Genomic DNA, 19,013 nt, shown 5'->3' on the forward strand with positions numbered 1-19,013 from the left:
CGTAGACCTTCTTCCCATATTTGCCGGTCGCCTTCTCCTTCCACAGCTCAAGCTGAACATATCCTTGTTCGTATTCGTTTAAGAAATCTAATCAATTGTTTACTTTATAAAAAATTTAAAATATAAATTCTTTGTTCTCACTAAATATCATAAATATAAATATTAGACTAACAAATTAATTAATCTTAATTTGAGTAATAATTCTCAAATTTGATTCGGATACTAAATGGATACAAATTTTAAAAGTAGATTTACGATTTCGAATGAGGCGATGGGAAGATTAAGGTCAAATGAGAACTTAGTTTTGGGTGATTATCTTTAATATGCATCTCAATCATAGCCATTGTTTGCCTTAATACTCAAGTAATCTGTTTAACCCTAACTGCAATTTTATTATTTTTCGAATTATGAAACGGGTTAACGGGTCAGTTTGGACCCGGTTGATTCGAGTTTAGGTAAGAACTTTTGGATATAACAAACAACAAACAAACACAACACTTAACATTCACGATTTTTGTGACAATTCTCTCTATTCTTCAATGAATTGTGCTACTGCATTTATAAACTTTACACGCGTAACAAACAAGTCTCACTTCGGTTTCTGGAGGCAGCATCCGTCGCATGCTGCCTCAATCTCGGCACTCGGTGATGTATCGGAAAAACCCGTTGAAAGAATTCAATCAAAGATTTCCTGGGCTTCAATTATACTATGCTGACTGAAAAAATGAGAGCCGGAAATGATCTTAATCAGATGCTACAGAGAAAAATGAGTAAAGAAACTTCAAAAAAAAGTAAATAAATGATAAGCCTTACAGATCATCTTTGGTGACCCGATAATATCTCTCTGCATGTTGCCGTTGACCGATCAGTTGAGCAAAACGTTCGTCGTGAGTGATTACTATGAGCTGAAAATTCTCCTGGCCCTTTCTGTCCTCCATGATTCTGGACAAAGAGGAAAGGAATGATTGATTAAAAGCCGCTACTACTTCGAATAAATACGAGAAGGATAGACAGAAGTGCTCGTACCTAAGGAGAGCTGCTGCCAGACTCTCGGCATTCGGGCCATCCAAATTTGTGGTTGGTTCGTCTAGTGCTAAGATTCCACAGTTGAGGCAAAACGTCTCGGCTAAAGCCAACCGTATGATTAGAGAAGCAAGGACCTGAAACAAACAGTATGTTCCATGCAGTTTCATTTCCTCGTCGATGGTAGATAAAGTAATCAACAGAGTACTACTCATTTTCCCATACCACATTCGGTGATCACTCACCTTTTGACCTGCACTACATCGTCCTCTCATTTCAAGCTCCGCATCACCAGTTTGCATAAGAACCTGTTTTGAGGGGGGGGGGGGAATAAGTGATGACAAATGAAATTTAGAGGGGGAAAAACAAAAAATAGATAGAAGGCCTTACCTTATAGCTGTAAGAACGAGCTCCAGCACCTTGAGAATCCGAATGAATGCTAATATAATCTATATCTTGCCCTCTGTATGTTTGCTGCCACAATTCTCTTATAATTTTGTTTATTTCCTCCATTTTCATAGAATGGAAGCGCATGAGTGCTCTACAAAGGTTTCGAAAAGAAAACATGGTTATTTAAAAACGAGAAGTCAATAACAGATTTTGTATTTATACTTAACGGATGATTCACAGTTCTCTAGCCTGTTAGCAATTAAAGGACCATTCTATAACAGTTTCGGAAAGAATTCATAATCTAAATTGCTAGATGAGCATGAAATTTAAAAGAAGACCTGAAAAATGGGTAAATCACATACTTGTCAAGTGCATTGTAGTATCTGTCCAGGTCCTTGTTTGCCATCTCAGTTGTCTGCCACAGCCACAAAGCATGCAGGTTAATAACATAATAAAACAAGTAATAACAGTAAAATCCTGCATAAATTAAAATAGTTTCTACCTTAAGCTGGATTAGCTGATCAAAGTACCGCTTGTCAATGTCCTTGTATTGCGCTTGTTTAAGATCAGCCTTGTCCTTCGAAATATTATTCTGGTAAACGGAAATTGTTCCTCGGCATCTGTTGAGCTGTAGTGAAAGAGAAGCATCTTACAACTCTTAGACAGATACATTGAACACCTTTTAAAAAGAGCTTAATAATAATAGACAGAATGGTGAAGCAAACACATACATACAAAACTTAATATTAAAAAGGCTCAACACGTGAGCGGCAATAACGCATGAAGAGACACACAACAAAAAAGCACTACCCATCTTCCACACATTGAATCAATATGGGGTATGGGTAAAAGAACTGTAGGTCCATATCAACCCAACAAGGAGAAAATGATGGCCCGCTAGTGATAGACAAGAGGCTATCTGTGAATGAACATAATTGAAAAGGTTAACATGCAGAGATGCCAGTAAGAATCATACATACCTCTGAAAGAAGTCGCTCCCTTTCTTCAGAGACTTTTCGGAGTTCACCTTCAAATTTGGAAATACCTCCAATCTCCATTATTCTCTCTTGCAGTAACTCAATTTCATGAGTAAGCACATCTACATCAGCTTTTATTTTCCTGTAATTCAAGTTATCCTCAATATTACGTCTTAGTTGATCTTGATTACGCATCAAGTCTTTGCTTTTGTTTAGCTCAGCCAATGTTTCCTGTTTCTTAGCATCACAGCTGAGAAGTTGAGATTCCATCAAAGACTTCTGTTCTTGCAGTTCCTTTAGTTTCTCCCCCTTCTTTAAATCATAATACCTGTAGGCAAAAAACTTCCATTAGAATTCAATGGCACTTACGAGAAAACTTAAATTCCATGGTTCAGAAATATACGCTTTAATCTTTCTGTTAATTTCATAGAGTTCTTCAGCTTCATGCCGATATGAGCGTCGAAGTTCCTGCTGCTGCTCATATTCCTCGTCGAGTTTTACTTTCAAGCAATCATAGTCATTCAATAATGATTCCTTCTCCTTAACTGCCGAGTTGAGAGCCTGTGCTAAATGCTGAAAGGTCCAAGAACAATGCATTAAAAGAAAGGTTGAAAGTAAATCACATTAGCAACTTAAAAGTAAAGGGTTTATAAACAGAACCAATTATCACATTAAGAAGTATCATGGCTAATAATTTTAGAGATACATTAGCATGGCATCAGTCAAGGTATAAATTATTTCAACTTGATTGAAGAGACCGAGTACACACAACATAATAGTAGACTAGCAGCCAATCAGAGAGAAAATCTGTTAATATCTTATGAGAGCAAGCATACAGATACTAGCACAGAATATAATTCCAAGTTAAAGTAAACAATTAGATTAGTATCTTATCAGATTACCAACCTTCTCCTCAAGATCAAGTTGGCGTCTCTCCTCAGACATGTTCTCTATCTCTTCTTCTGCCTTTTTAAAATCACGCAATGTGTTAGCGACCTCCACTTTTTTCTCCCTTGCATCATGCCAACGCACCTGAATGCTTTGCAAATCCTTCTCCATGTACCTCTGTTCTGCTCTTAAGTCCTCCACAGCATTATATAAAGCATCCCTGATTGCAAAGAGAAGAAAAGTTGTTAAATACCGATGAGAAAATCAATATTATCTCTACAAAACTTTTATGCTTAAAACAGATGATTACAAGCTTATCAACTCCCTATATTTGGGTTGGATAAAAAAATGGCAGCTACCTTCTGCTTTGCAAATTGTTTAGCTCCAATTGGATCTCTTCCACAGTTCTAGAACCACCTTGCCCTCCAATGTCAAACTTACATTCCAAATGTTCAACTTCTGCTATCAAACCCCGAATTTCTTGAAAGAGCCTGTCAGCAGTTTCAACAGGTCCCATCAAAGTCTCAATAGCATCTTTGTCTGTCTTTACTTGGGCTAAAACACTTAACACCTATAAGAACAACAACAATAGTTGAAAAATAATGCATTGCTAAAACTAAATAATCATCATAAAAGGTTCTTTGATATTTTTAAATTTATACCATAACAAACATAGTCGGTAATTATTTTAAAATGCAAATTCAATAATTGCTTCTTTGGCGACTGGCATATACATACTGAAACTTAGGGAACATAGGAAAGAGAAAAAAATCAAGGCGTGATGAAAGAAGAATACTCTTTTAGATTGAAAGGCCGATTTAAAAAGCTTCATCTGAACTACATTTTCACTGGGATGAAAATCATCATACCTTCACAGGCAATTATAACAACTTTCATAGTTTAGACTTACATCATCTCATCCCTTCTTGTTCTATCCCAAAGTGAATATAGCAACTTCTAATGATAAGGACTAACAAATAATTATGAATGGTCTTCAGATAAAGTTGCTAATTATTTTAACTAGGGAAACTAGATAATCTAATCCTAAAAGAATTATTTCCCACTAAGTTATTTTTCATGAGGAAACATAGTACACTGAGGAAAATGTCTTCTGTAAGTTTTTTCAGAAATATATTACTGACCTCAGAAATACTTGGAATCAAGCCTGGTTGCACTAGTAGGACCACAGATCATATGCTTACAAATAAACAATTACAAATCACATCAATACAGCATCTAAAATGGGAAATTAATCTCCAAGGAATTTTATTGTGTTCTTTTTTCCTGCTCAGGACATATTTCTCTTCGCAACATGCCAGGAATAAAAATGTGCATAACCAGTATGACAATCCACAACAATCACGTGTAATGCTACCTCACCCTCCCAATAAAACATAGGCTGAACAGACAATGTTGATATATAGCCATTCTTTTATTTTTATCTTTAACAATAAATCGTAACAGTACTCATATAAAATCATATCTAGTGAAACAGATGCATACATCATAATGAGCTTGAGACTTTTGATCCAGCTCTTCAGTTAGTTCGTGCAAAGTTTTCTCAGCAAGAGGAATTGTCTCCTTTACAGTTTTATTATATTCCTCATAAACCATTCGAAGCTTGTCCAACTGCTGAAAGTAAGACTCGGCATTTGATGATTCCACAGCCAACACTTTCATATGTTCAGCTGAACTAGCTGCCTTGACTCTTTGCTGTAGTTTACAAGAAAATAAAACAGAATTTAGACCTTTATGCTAACCGAACCAATAGATTTTGATATCAGGGAATGCCCCTGAAAGTTAACTGAAAAATACTAAGAGGTCAGAGAGCGGTAAGGCTCTGGAAGTCCCAAGTGCAGATATCCTTATCCCCAATGTACACAAGTTTACCAATAAATACATAAGAAAGAGAAGATCAACGAAAAGCTTCAAGAGAACCTATAAATCACAATTCACAACCTTCTTAACAAATTCATCTTCTTCTTCAGCAGAAAAAGGACGCTCACAGCAGGGGCAAATATGATGAGCACGGGCAACTCTTTCAAATGGATCAAACATTTGCCTCATGCCATCTGCAATGTTGTATTTGCTGGAGGAAATGATCCAGTTATATTTCAAGCATGGCTAAAATAAATGGAACACTGAAAATGAATATATCCGTACATAACAGAATATTGCCTCTAAAAAGTCAAGAGCAAGAACCTTTTATGGACATCTTTTTTCTCCTGTGCAGTCTCCAGGACTTTTAGGTAGGAATCAATGGTAAAAGATTGTTTCTCCAAAGAATTTAGTCTGGCTTCAAGAAATCTCTTCCTAGCTGAATTTAAGTGACAAAAGAAAACACAAGAAAAACTAATATGAGTAAATTGATCTTAAGCTCTTTTGAAGCCAAAAGCTATGATCGTGGACTCTTTTAGCAGTAATCAACTCCTGATTTAGGGAGGATGGCATCACAGGAATATTTATTAAATTACTTAATTTTTGGTAGATTTTCAGTTTCCAAATTTCCAGGAATGGACCTTAGTCACTTCCCTAAGGCTTATCTTTCTATAGTGAATTTTCCTACTTGAACAATGTATAGCTTATAAAACTTCGGTGTGCTCCTAACCATAACAATTTTAAGAATCCAAGCCCAAGCATGACAAGTTTGAATTCACTTGATATTACCCCAAGGATCTTATTACTATTTTTCGTAAGTGCAAAATTTGCTATAGACTATTTCCTCATTCTCTCCCAACTGCTACACTGTATGTTAAACTGATGATACTGTCAAGAGTGATACTCATATACTTGTCACATCATATTTTGCAGCTACTTTTTTCCTTCAATTCCAACTATGCTTTGAGATAAAAGCACAATTCATTTAAACCCTAAGTTAACTACCAGATTTAACATGAATGTTAAATCTCCACTGTAGTTAACCTGCATATTAGAATCCTCAACACTATATAAAAATTACAAGAAGAACATAGGAACCATTAAGCACTATGAATATAAAAGGCATGAGAGCTACTTACAGTCCATTTCTTTCTTATATTTGGATAGGTTATTATTAATATCATCTATTTTCATCTGCAACATATTTACTTCCTTCTCAGCTTCACTGGATTTTGTGCTCAAGTCATCATACTCCATTTGAACAGCCCTGCGGTGGGAATTGCTCAAATTTTAGACAAAATTACGTACAAGTATGAGAAAGAAATATTAAAGTTACAAGTACCTAAATATACGATGCCAAAGAATAGTTTATATGACAGGAACTTAAAGTATTGAAAACAGTAATAAGTTTCAATAGAAACCAAATTAGAATATTTCAGAACAAATTGAAGCCAAATTCCCCAAGGAAAACCGATGATTACAAATATCACCTAAATATGTTAGCAGAAGAAACTAAATGATGATATTATAAAGACACATCTTTCAACTGATTGATTGTTGAGCCAATGCCTAGGCATCAAGTCATCCCTCCTTATTTAACCCACTTTTTCTAATTAAAAAGAAAAAACAATCCAATTGTAATACCATGTAAATATATCCATATATAGCATAAGTGCAAATAATTATATATGGCATACATTAACGACTTTATGATGAATTTATCATGCACACATTTGTTCAATATTATGTCCATGTTTGACTTTGCATGAAATTGTATTAATTTTTTTTTTACCTAAATGATGTTTTTCCTTATTTCAATTTATCTTCGTGTCAAAATCTTACCCAAAAAATAACTATATACTCATTAATTTATAAGCAATATACAATATATATATATTAGTGTATCAGGGAAGTTCTGTCTAAAAATCAGAATCAAATGAATGACCCATTGAAATAATGGAAGTGGATATAGTCATTCCATTTTAGTGTGATACTATTGATCTCGTTGAAGTAAGATCATCACCAGCTAGTGTTACCAAGGTAATAACAACTTATCACGGGAGAGAACTCTATAACCCTGGTTATCACTCTTGATAATCATTAATACCAACAGCACCCTCTATCCACACCCCTTCTCCAAAAATAAAAATCCTTTATAATAGCATGGCATGTTGAAGAATGAGTCAAGTAGTTTTGTTCAACTAACCTTAAAGCCTGGGTAACTTCCCTTTTCAGATCTTTGTCAGGAGGAACCCTCCCTTTTAGCACTACTCTAATCCTGTCTTTGTACTCTTCAATTCTTGAAAACAATAATAAAGCCATCAGCTTCAACACAAAAATAAATAGAAGGAAAAGGCCCCAAAACAAATTATAATGAGGCTGATGAAAATTGAAAGGTAAAGCAGATTTACATCTTTTTTTGCTGTTTCTTCTTATCCTCCAATTCTCTCTTTTTTATAGATAGCTCCATTCTCTCTTTGGCATCATTAGCAGCAAGGTTTCTCTCATGACCAAGTACCTTAATCTTTTGATCTATGGCAAACACCTCCTGCTGCTTTTGTTGTATGATTTCATCGTGGTTTCGTTCATCAAGTTGTTTTTTCTTTCTGTCCATCTCAACTTGCTGCCAACAACAAAAGAAAGGATCATTAATTTCCATTTTGTTAATCAAGATTCATTAGGAAGAGAATTTTGGATCCCAAGCAATGCCATTGAGCAGGGCTATACTTACCATATTCTTTTCTCTTTCATCAAGGAGAGAAAGATTGACATCCGAAATTTGAATTTCAAGAGAATCACGATTACTTTTTGTCTCTTCCAAACGTTTCAAAACAGAACACTGAAATGTATCACATGTAAATGCTCAAAAAAAAGAGGATAAAGGTAGCTGGTAATTAAGTTACATAAGTTTTCTCAAAGACAGACTTTGATTTCTGATTTTGCCTTCTTCTGAGCCTCAGCAATGTTGCAACGCTCACTGGCACCCAGGTAGCAATCCCATGCAGTCTTTAGCTTCAGGTCATTTGATTGCTGAAATTATGGGAAGTGATGTTCAGAATAACACTGATATCAAAGCCATATTGACATTTGTGAAAGGATAATCTCAGAAGTTAAAATGCATTGATAAATAATATGGTGTGCATTATACAAAAATTGATCTCTGTATGTTGCGCATCATACAAAATTTGATCTTTGTAACAGAGAAATAATAACTGCACACATATAGGTAGAAAGAAGATGGATTAGTTCATAAAAACACAAAAATCACCTTTTTCTCATCCAAATCTTTATTGAGCTCCATTAACCTCGCTTCTATTTGGCTCATGAGGTTCAAAGCAACTTCATCACTAAAGGGGCTATTAGGAGTAGATCCTAAATTGAGTCGTGCAAACAATCGTTCAATGGCAGAATCTCTGTCTTTTTTTGACATCACAAGGGTCTGCAAAAGAAAAGGAGTTAAACATAAAAAATTCACAAAATAAGATGCTCATGATTTACTTTTTAAAAGATCTCCTGTCTTTTTGTAACACCTCAGCATCCCTTTGAAGCTTGCCAATCTCCTCAGTACACTTATTTAATTTACGCCGATAAGCAGAGCTCTCTTCATCCAAATCCTGCTGGTTACGCCCCATTTTCTGAATTTTATTATCCAATAACATAATCCTCTCATCAAACTTGGTTTTCCATTCCATCAACTCTTCATCAGTATCTAACAAGTAACAACGCAATACAAGAAATAATACATAACAAATCAGTGATTCCTTAAATGCAGGATTTACATAGCTCCCTCAGAGACAAAAAGATAAAATAAGAATCCCGCTTCAACTATTGAATTGACAAACCTTCATTTTCCTCAGCAAGAGCTGCATATTGTCTTTGCTGTTCCTTGAACAAAGTGCTCCTTTCGGCAGTCTTTGTTGATTTTTGGTCCTCTAGCTTCCGCAGATCCTTCAGGGTTAACTCGGCATTATGAATCTTAGCATCCAGGTCATCAATGTTTTTCTCCAAGACTTGCATTTGGCTTTTCAATGATTCTGTTTTTTCTTGGTTCTGGGAAATGCTTTCTCGAAGCTGTATGAAGAACCATATCAAGAAAATTGTTTTCAAATTGAGGTTCATAAGATGTTGAATGTTACGGTAATAATAAACTCTAAACCCTACTGTTAATTGTATGGATTGGCGTCCCTCAAACATACAGCTATTAGATTAGCTCCAAAATTTGCAATAACTACGTTTTCCCCTCAACTTTACTGGCCTTCCCAACAACAGAAAGGTTCACCCACTTCTACATAGATTATTGTTCTACACATTCATGAGACACATTCAAGAAGAGAAATCTAGGTTTCAGAAACACAAGAGGAAAGTGTAATGTCAACATATTTATTTGCATTCTCACCAGGATAGAACTTTAGCTTCAGCACAGTTAAAACAGAGAGAGAGAGAGAGAGAACTAGAATGCTAAAACAATAGGCAAACATGCATGAAGATGCAGGGTTATAAAATCAAGAATGCCAGCCAAAAAGCCTAAATCTAAACATTAAAAACAGAAAACCTTTTCTGCAAACCAGAACCTAACATACACTGAGATCGTCTTCAATCAGATTCCTTCTTTTTTATCCCTCTTCCGGAATTTCTAGTAGATTATATCACTTGAGGACAAAGATCCTTTGTGTTTTCACTAAAATAAAATCGAACCCTTGACACCCCTACAGTTTTTGTTAACAAATTTGAACAGCATCATTAGAAACCAGTAAAACACAATGACTTGTTGGATGATAGAACAGTGCAAGTCTTTTATGTGGCTTATGCCATGTAGACCACAAGAGCTTTATAATCCTATTTACAACAACAGAGGAACAACACTAATTCAGAATAAATCATAAACAAATATTAAATTTGAGGAAGTAGAAACAAGATTAAAATCAATGAAAAAGAAAATAAACAAAAGAACAATACATCCACCTTATATGCAGCATCTTTCAAGGTCTGTAAGTGCTCCAGTTTTAGCTTGTAAGACTTTATCTCTTGAGCCTGATCCTTGTGAAGTTTTTTTATGACCTCCAAAGCTTTTGTATATCTGTTAACAGGCAGTCATTAGCAAAAGAATATCCTAAAACAATCAAGATGAGCAAATTGACCTTTTTTTGTGGATAAAATAAATCAGAAAATTGAATATCATAGTGAGAAACTGTACAAGTGCTTCACGAAAGTAAAACAAAACCATGCAAGGAATCCACCATGCTTTACTAAAAGCTAGTAGGTGTAAGAGACATTAAACAATATCCATATTTGATGTTTCAAGCATATAAACACTTGATCCTACAAAATAGAAAAATAAAAATAAATGTGAAGATTATGAGTCAATCCTTCAAAGATTGTGCATTTTCCTTAGAATATTAGATGAAAAATCTCAACTTGCAGCCAAGAGTTCAAGTAGAAAAGTACAATGTTAGTAAGAGTTCTTGCTTCAGAATGCTTCTGATAGACTTCCTTAGCAAACCTTTCCAAGAACCATTTTCGAACTTGAATGAATCATAAAATGAGCTGAAATCCATATGATTCAAGCCTAACCTTTCTCTTCTATGGTTATTGCTATTTATAGGCATTGAAACTTTCAACCAACTAAAACAAGAAGGCTTTTGAAATAAGTATATAAGCGATTTACAGACCGCATGCAGGAAGTATATTACTTTCTAGGACCACGAATATATAAAGAGAGTACAAGAGATGAGACAAAACAACTCTTTGATTCTTGGCTTATAACTTGGAGGCAAAAAATGTGAATACAATGACTTTTGAAAAGAATGGTGTTTCTGAACACATAAAAAAATTCAAAAACATGGCAGCACCCATAGTTGCACAAACAACGGGTAAATGGTAGTACACAACTAATTTCAATATTGCGAGGGAATGGTTTTGTTATAGGGGAAAAAACAGCATACCTAGTAGCTGAGAATATATCATCAAACTTCTTTTTCAAAGTCGAAGGATCTTGTAAAGGCCAATTGGCCTCATCTTGGTGAACAAAAATCACATTCTCTAGGATAGCTTTTGAGACACCCATCAAAGCTGGGATTTCTCGGTCCATGTCAGCACATCTGTAGCTGAGGCAAACTTTCTGCAGTTAACAAACAAACAAGAAAAATTAAAAGGACAACCAGAGGATTCATGCAAATTAATGTAATCTGCACAAGGAGATTGATTAAAGCAACAAGTAGGATCGGCCAAAAGAATGTTTTATATAACCTCTCCAGTGTGAGGATTTAGCGTCTGAAGAACACTCTCGATTGCTTTATACTCCATCTTAGAAGCCTTCTGTGTCAATTGGAATGACCTTATACAGACCACATCTTTTCCCGCTGCTGTCTTAAACCGGAGCTTAATTTGACCTTTTGTCTCCGTCTCCCCTGCAACCTACACACAAGTATACACACCCCTATAATAAATTATCCCATCCAAGTATTTAAATTACAAGTTTAAAATGCTAAACATAGTTTCCTCATACTCAATTTGATTTCTACATGTTCTTCCATTACTTACATTTCATTTCCTAAAAGATGCACAAAGCAAAATCAAACTCCACTGTAGATGAGCATATCGCTGATGCTTAACATAATGGAACATATTTCTTAGCATGAAAACCAAATTTTTAATCCAAGTGAAGAAGGGTACCTTAGGATCATGAATGAAACTATGGCCGGACCTTGCATTTGGAGGCAACTCCCCGGTGCAAGAAAGCTTCAAACACTCTATAATCGTCTGCAACCCCCACCCACCAAAAACCATAGAACCCATTGAAGAGAAGTGTACAAAAAAACAATATATTAAAACGAAAAAGGAAGTGAGGAATGATTACAGTTTTGCCAGCGCCATTGTGTCCAACGATTAGGGTTAGGGGTTTAAAGAAGGCGATGACATTTTTGTTTTCCGGATCGAAGCTCCGGATTCCTTTTATGAGCATTTTATCCACCGTGCTCATCTTCTCTGTTCGGGGTTTATCAAATTCTGGGTTTGTGGTTTAGTTCACTGACGATTAAACAAGCTCGTGAAAGCTGCTAAAAAGAAAGGAAGGTTCACGCAAAACAAAACATGGGTTATGATTATAGCGGGAAGGTTTACTTAAGCAGAAGAGAATACTAGAAATAAATAGTCCGAATCATTGTAGGGATTGAAAGGAAGCAAAATAAGAGGGAAATGGGGAAGGTGGATTCATTATTTTTTACTGTTCTTAAGAAGCTGGTGGAAAGACCGGACCGGACCGGGTTTATTTGAATATATTCTAGGGTAAACTTCCCTCAAGGTCACTAAACTATTTAATAATACTATTTTTACCAATCAACTAAATATTTTATCAATTAAGTCACTAAATTATCAATTTGGTTTCAATCAAACCACTAACAGTTAGGGGTGTCCATTAATCAGTTAAAACTGATCAAACCACCGAACCAAAAAAATTTTGGTTAATCAGTCAATTAGTTTTATATTCGATCGATTAACGATTAATAATTTTTTTAAGGTTTGATTATTAGTTAATTAGATTCAAAATCGATTAATTAACAAAAAAAATTAAATATTTAATATATTATTTATACTATTTATATATTACTTAGCTTTTGGAGTGTTAAAATTTCGATTTTAATCGAATTAACCTACTAAATCAACCGAATTAACTGAAAATATTAAATATTAAATATATTGTATATATTATTTAAAATTCTGGTTAATTCAATTAACTGACGAATTAATCAAACTTTGTTCGATTCGATTAAAAAAATTTTGAAAATTTTCGATTTGATTCATGGTTAAAGGTGAAAAATTTTCAATTAATGATTTTTGACCAATTCGATTTTGTTAGTTAACCGAACCAATCAGTTGGACACCCCTATTGATACATTGTGTCCTCATTATTTTCACATTTTATAAATATAATTAAGAAATATAAACAAGAAATATCATTTATAACTACATTGTATCTAACATCACTCGATGTATCAATCGAGAAAGGGTCATATGGGCCCAATGGGGGCTTCACTTAGGCCTTGTCCCCTTCCTAGGTTACTAGCGTGTTGCCTAAGAACAAAACCCGAAATATTTATATTTTGGAACTCGATGCGTTCGGGAAGTTTTTCCGTACGGCCGCTTAATTTAAAGTTAAAAAATGCAACTGAAAATGTTTAAAGAAATATAATATTTTCGTGCAATTTAAAATGTTAATCTTTTAACATTTTCGGTTGAGTATAACTTAAAATGTTAGAAAAATTAAAATTTTCGATTTGAACTTATAATATTTTCGGTTATCAATTGAAAAATTATGGAGAGGATGTGCAATCGGAGAATATTAAAAATATAACATTTCAAGTTATGCTCAACCAGAAACTTTATACTTTTTTAATATTTTCGATTACGTCTTTCCTTAAACTTAAACTAGACTATAGTCCCTCGCATAGCTTTAAAAATACATAAAATTATATTTGTATTAATTATGCACATAAAATTTTCAAAATATATTTATATTAGTTATGTATGTGTATAATTTTTTTAAAGTGATTTAATATATATGTGTTATGTTCATTCATTACTTATTTTATTAAAATAAAATAAATATAAATCATAAAAAAATGAAAATAAAGAGTTTAAATTAAACAACAATAAACAATGCTAAATGAAATGTCTAAAATATTTTCTTATTATCAATAATAGTTGATTTATAGGATAAGACGTTAAATATTTTAAATAAGAGTTAAAATTTAAATTAATAAATTTTTTAAATAATAAGGATTTATTATTTTTTAAAATTAAGATAAATTTGAAGTAAAACAGAACAATTTAATATGTGATCAAAATAGAAATAAAACGGAATAATAAGTGTGATTTTAAAGAGGAAAAAATAGTGAGTGACCATAACATAAACTCGAAAATAGGTGAGTGACCAAATCAGGTAGTTTACCCAAAGATTTAACGATGTAGGACTCTTAAACACTATTGCTTGCTCTCGTTGGTTCCAGAACCCTAGACATGCACAAAGTCGGATAAAAAATTGATCCGGTTTGGATAAAAATCGATCCAATTTTTTTACCTAGACAAAAAATCAGATTTAAAAAAATCGGTTCGGATCCTAACCAGTTTGGAGGGTCGGATGGTGTAATCGGTTTAGGTTTTTAAAAAACTGGTTTTTAAAAAAAATCGGATATAAAAAAACCGGTGGTGGTAAAATGGTGATTTTTTTAGAAAAAAACGGTCACAAATGTAACATCTCAATTTAGGGGCTAAATTTTAAGAAATTATAAAATGGTGAATTTAATTGATATTTTGAAAGAAACGGTGGATTAAATTGTAAAGTTTTAAAGTTGACAAACCGTTTTATAAAGTGTAGAAAATTCAGTGGCTAAACTCAAGGTTTACCCATTTTTATTATGAGATGAATTATAAACCCCCTCTCTAGGTTCTCATTTTTCTAGTTTTTCCTTCTCCAACAACCCTCCTTTCAACTCCGATCTACTCGTCGTCCGACCTCCGATCGACAAGCCGAAACCACCATCGTGTTCGTTGTCTACCGAGGAACAAAACCCCTCAAACGTTTCGTCGTGAATCATCGCCGTTCGTCGTTAATTTGAGTCGGAAGTATTGTCGGTAATAACTCGATTTCAGTTGGTTTTTCATCGATTCACGACGATCCGATGATCCGTTTACGACACCTCCCGCACCATCGTGTTCCTTGCATCGTTCCGAGTCCGCCGGTGTCATCCTTGGTCTCCGTCAACGGCGGCGCGTGAGGAGGTGAAGCGGTCAAAGTTTCTGATTTGTTGAAATCGAGCTCTCCGCCGTTCAAAATTGTGAACTGAGCTTTGTAAGTATCTCGAAATCGCTCAAAATATTTTTTAGTAATTTTTCTGGGAATTTAGCACTGTTCACGCACCGCCACTGCGTGTGGAGAAGAAAAAAATGACCGATTTGACCGGTTTTGGAGCTATTTTGACCGGTTTCGACCTGACCCGTTTACCCGACCCGTTAACCATTGACCGGTATTGACAAAAGTTGACCAAAACTTTGACTGGCTTTGATCGGACATTAAACGACCTTTGACTTTGACCGAGTATACCTATCCTGACATTTTTCGACGTTCCAAATCCAATTCCGCTGTCCGTTTTTCGAAATTTGAACTCGAATACCTTGAAATTTCCAGTCAAACCCGTTGACTTTGATTTTGACCGAAATTTCCAAATTTTCGAAAAGTCATATTTTATGCTTTCGACGTCTTGAATCTGAATCTGAAGTCCGTTTCGCCAAATTCGAACCCGATAAGCTGTTTTTCACTGATTTATCACCCGATTCGATCCGTTTATCGCAATTAAGCTCCGTTTTTTTATATAATTTATGTTGATATGTATCTGAGGAATTATTGGAAGTTGAATTGAAGATCAAAGGCATTCCAATGGAATTTTTATGGTCGATCAATATTGCACGAAAATCGAGGTAATACTTTACTACCTCTTTATGCTTTATGGTCGATAACTGAATTCGGATCGAATGATTAATATAAGAGATTGAGGGAATGTTAGAATTAAATTACAAGTTGTGTGATTTATGATAAAGAAATCAATCATAGATTTGTAACTTATATTTTAAAGGTTAAATGTTAAAGGTACTTGGATGGGAAATTATGAGAATACTCTGGTAGGGTAAAATTACGAAAATACCCTTATGTTTGAGGATAACAAGGATTGTCCCTAAAAGTTGGTTAATAACTCTGAAAAGACATATTGATCCGATATAATTACAGATGTGCATAAGAAATGCTAGTTTTGCTTAGAAAATTTGGATAATTGATTTTTAACCCTAAAAAGGTTTGTATAAGATATTATAAGTCTGTTAAGGAATCATTTCGAGATCAAAGAATGTTCAAGAAAGCAATTAACCATTGGATCTCTAAAGTATAATTATTTTCGTTAAGAGTTAATACCAAAATTATCTGATTAAAAAATTACAAAAATACCCTTGAGAGGTAAAAATAGTCCAAGTTGACTCTGAATGAGGAAGTAACATGAGAATTTGTTTTAAACCGATAAATTACTGATTTGATTGTTGAGATCTAATTTTTGTATGGAAAATTCTGATAATCTGTTAGTAATATTTGAGAAGGCCTTTAACTTGGAAATCTCTGACTTGAGTAAGTACGTGAAGAATAATAATTTATCGATGGTGATATTTTGTCAGAATAGTTCAAAGGGACTGACATAAATGATAAGTTTGAATTAAATAATAAGACCGAACGGAAGGAAATGATTGAAATATTCTAGAATTGTAAAATGGCCAAAATACCTTTTGAATGGAAATGACTCAAGAATGTCACCAAGCTCAGGAATGAATGGATATACTCAAGCTTTGAAATGAATAGAAAAACGTTGAGCACCAAAATGACCAAAATGACCTAGAATAAGTAAATGTCTTGGATTAATTAAGAAATCCAAATAAACATGGATGTTGTGCTACCAGTAAAAGTTGTGGAACGCAGCTTAAGTGATCAACCAACGTTAGTGCTATATCATTACCTGAATGATATAAGTACCACTCGAATGTTTGTTCATCTTCTCAAATTTGGATCGATGATAATTTTGGAAGTACTTGGCTCAGCTCAACTCTAGAGCGCATACAATATTAATAAGTGGGTATTCGTTAGTCAAATCAACCACGAATACCAGAATGACTTTATTATATGAATAAATTGAACTGAAATGAAGTACAACGTGTATTTGAAATTCAGAAACGTCTGAATTATTCTGGAAAACTTTAAAGTAATCGGGATAGACTTGCTTACTAAATGAACTAAGTAACATCAATGACTGAGGATTAAATAGGTGATTAGATGAGTTTGGAAACACTGTTGAACTTACATGATGAATTGTCCTTATGGGTTATGAGCCATGGATCAAGTACGTCCATATTTCCTGATATTGTTGAAACGTGGAAATGAAATAAAGACCGTTGGAAGATTTATTCAGTGATGGCTATGGGGATGATCTATGGATCTGCATTATGGTATTAAAGAGTGAATACACTGGAATGATAATGAATTGACTTGTTGACATGCATCAGTTTGGGAGTTGAATAACTTGAGTTGTTTGATAATATGATCGATAGTCGTAGATTGTAAATGACTTGAATCTTCGATTCTATATTTTCATCTAAAATCACTTCGGTCATGTTGGAAAACGCAAGTAACGCAGAAGGAAAAGATTCTGAATACCTCATTTGGTTCAATTGGGCTGAAATTCTATGAATTCAAAGTATATTCCTGAATACCCCTGATTGTTTGGGTAATGGAATCACTCGCAGTAAATCTGAATTTAGAATTATTATGTATAAAGGTTCCTGAACGTTTTCCTGATGCATATAGAAACTTAGTGGAATTCTAAAAGTATCAATCTTAAATGTCTGATTGGATCGGTTAGAAATCGATTCTCTTCAATAAGATCTTATTATTGGGATCCGATCAAATTGCACAAGTTCATGTTATCCATATTGAAAACTACAAAATGCATCTGAAAAATAATTGGATTCTCTAGTGTGTTCCTTATATTTTGAAAAATTGTTTTATTGTTTTAACATGTGGTACACTGAAATCTATGGTTACTGTTTTATGGATGCACCGACTTAACGGTGATGGCTTATGGATTTGTATCATTGTACAAATCTGTACAAAAACTCCCAACGGCTAGTTTTTAAAACCTCAGACCGGATTTTTTTTGGATAAAAACTGGTTTTTTATTCGGGTTTTTTCAAATCGGTTTTAATCCGGTAAAAAAATCGATCGTCCAATTTTTTCCCAAACCGGTTATATTATCCATTTTTAAATATCCGATCCGGTTTTAAAAAAACCGATTTTTCCCAAATCCAGTTTCAGATATTTTTTACACAAAATCGGATATTAGAATTTTTTATACACCTCTCCAAAACCCCTAAACCTCCCAAACTATATATCATCCTTGTTACCCACATGTTTTAGTGACATGAACACCTTACGTTTAATGCAGGGATGGGGTATTTTGTAACTAAAATCAAAGAAAAGATAAAAGTTTAAATTAAATTAAAATAAGTTAAGGATTTAACTAGATAGCTACTTTTTTGAATTAATCATTTACGTTCGATTTATTGATTAATTTAAATTGAGTATTGTAAAGGCGGTGGAGACCATTCAAATCCAGTTTGCTTTATTCGCAAATATCAGGGTTCAAAACCCTGACCTTACTTAAGAAATATGGTGTCTCACCCTACTAAACAAACTGATTGTTGGTAAAATAAATATATGCATTTTAATTTTTATCAAATTTAAATATTATCAGACATTATTAAGAATTTAGTATTCTGCATGAACCAAATTATTTTCGTGATTGAAGGAATGATTATTATTTCTAGAGGTCTCAAGTTCAAGCACCAGAGACCGTAGGGTATTTGAGCGTTCATTATTGTTGAGTTAATCGATCGACGGAATAGGAACAAGAGGGGGGTGAATTGGTAATTAAAAAATTTCGTGGAAGCTTTTGCAGAAAAATTGAAAGTAATTGCACAGCGATTTACAGTGGTTCGACTTTCTCAAACAAAGTCTACGTCCACTACCTTAGCTATCCACACTAAGGATTTTCCAACAAATTCACTAATTTGTTCTTTCTTTTGAGGCCAAAGAGATAACCTTACAAAATCCCTCAAGAGTATACCCCAACTCTTGAGAACATTCTTTTTCCCAAAGAGAAGATTACAAATTTGCAAACTTACAAGAAAACCTCACAAGGTAAGATGTTTGCACAATTCTAGAACAAGAAAAGAACACTCAAAGATAATTACAAATGAGCACAAATTGTG

The 19,013-nt window shown here is 34.0% G+C and overlaps 1 protein-coding gene across 1 annotated transcript; it reads right to left on the bottom strand.

Annotated features, from left to right (window-relative positions):
• Positions 1-532: 532 nt before the first annotated feature.
• Positions 533-12,333, bottom strand: LOC120114162 (DNA repair protein RAD50). Its single transcript, XM_039135159.1, has 27 exons — positions 12,013-12,333; positions 11,829-11,915; positions 11,403-11,570; positions 11,099-11,274; positions 10,119-10,233; positions 8,999-9,227; positions 8,687-8,865; positions 8,425-8,595; positions 8,082-8,186; positions 7,888-7,995; positions 7,568-7,779; positions 7,363-7,455; positions 6,296-6,423; positions 5,481-5,595; positions 5,238-5,367; positions 4,782-4,991; positions 3,638-3,849; positions 3,297-3,498; positions 2,794-2,963; positions 2,394-2,718; positions 1,916-2,041; positions 1,776-1,828; positions 1,414-1,564; positions 1,269-1,331; positions 1,027-1,160; positions 814-942; positions 533-716 (listed from the first exon to the last, which is right to left on the bottom strand). The coding sequence occupies exons 1-27, from the start codon at positions 12,133-12,135 to the stop codon at positions 677-679; spliced, it is 3,954 nt and encodes a 1,317-aa protein (XP_038991090.1). The 5' UTR covers positions 12,136-12,333; the 3' UTR covers positions 533-676.
• Between the last annotated feature and the right edge of the window lie 6,680 nt (positions 12,334-19,013).

The sequence above is a fragment of the Hibiscus syriacus genome, unplaced genomic scaffold (genome assembly GCF_006381635.1).
Source record: "Hibiscus syriacus cultivar Baekdansim isolate YM2019G1 unplaced genomic scaffold, ASM638163v2 tig00000778_pilon, whole genome shotgun sequence".
Lineage (NCBI taxonomy): Eukaryota > Viridiplantae > Streptophyta > Magnoliopsida > Malvales > Malvaceae > Hibiscus > Hibiscus syriacus.

What these genes read in the sequence shown, in the direction of transcription:
- LOC120114162 (XM_039135159.1), bottom strand. Translation starts at nt 12,135, where the DNA reads ATGAGCACGGTGGATAAAATGCTCATAAAAGGAATCCGGAGCTTCGAT. An exon ending in TGAAAGATGCTGCATATAAG is followed by an intron (nt 9,228 to 10,118) that starts GTGGATGTATTG and finishes TTCTTCATACAG; the next exon opens with CTTCGAGAAAGCATTTCCCA. An exon ending in AACAATTTGCAAAGCAGAAG is followed by an intron (nt 3,499 to 3,637) that starts GTAGCTGCCATT and finishes CTTTGCAATCAG; the next exon opens with GGATGCTTTATATAATGCTG.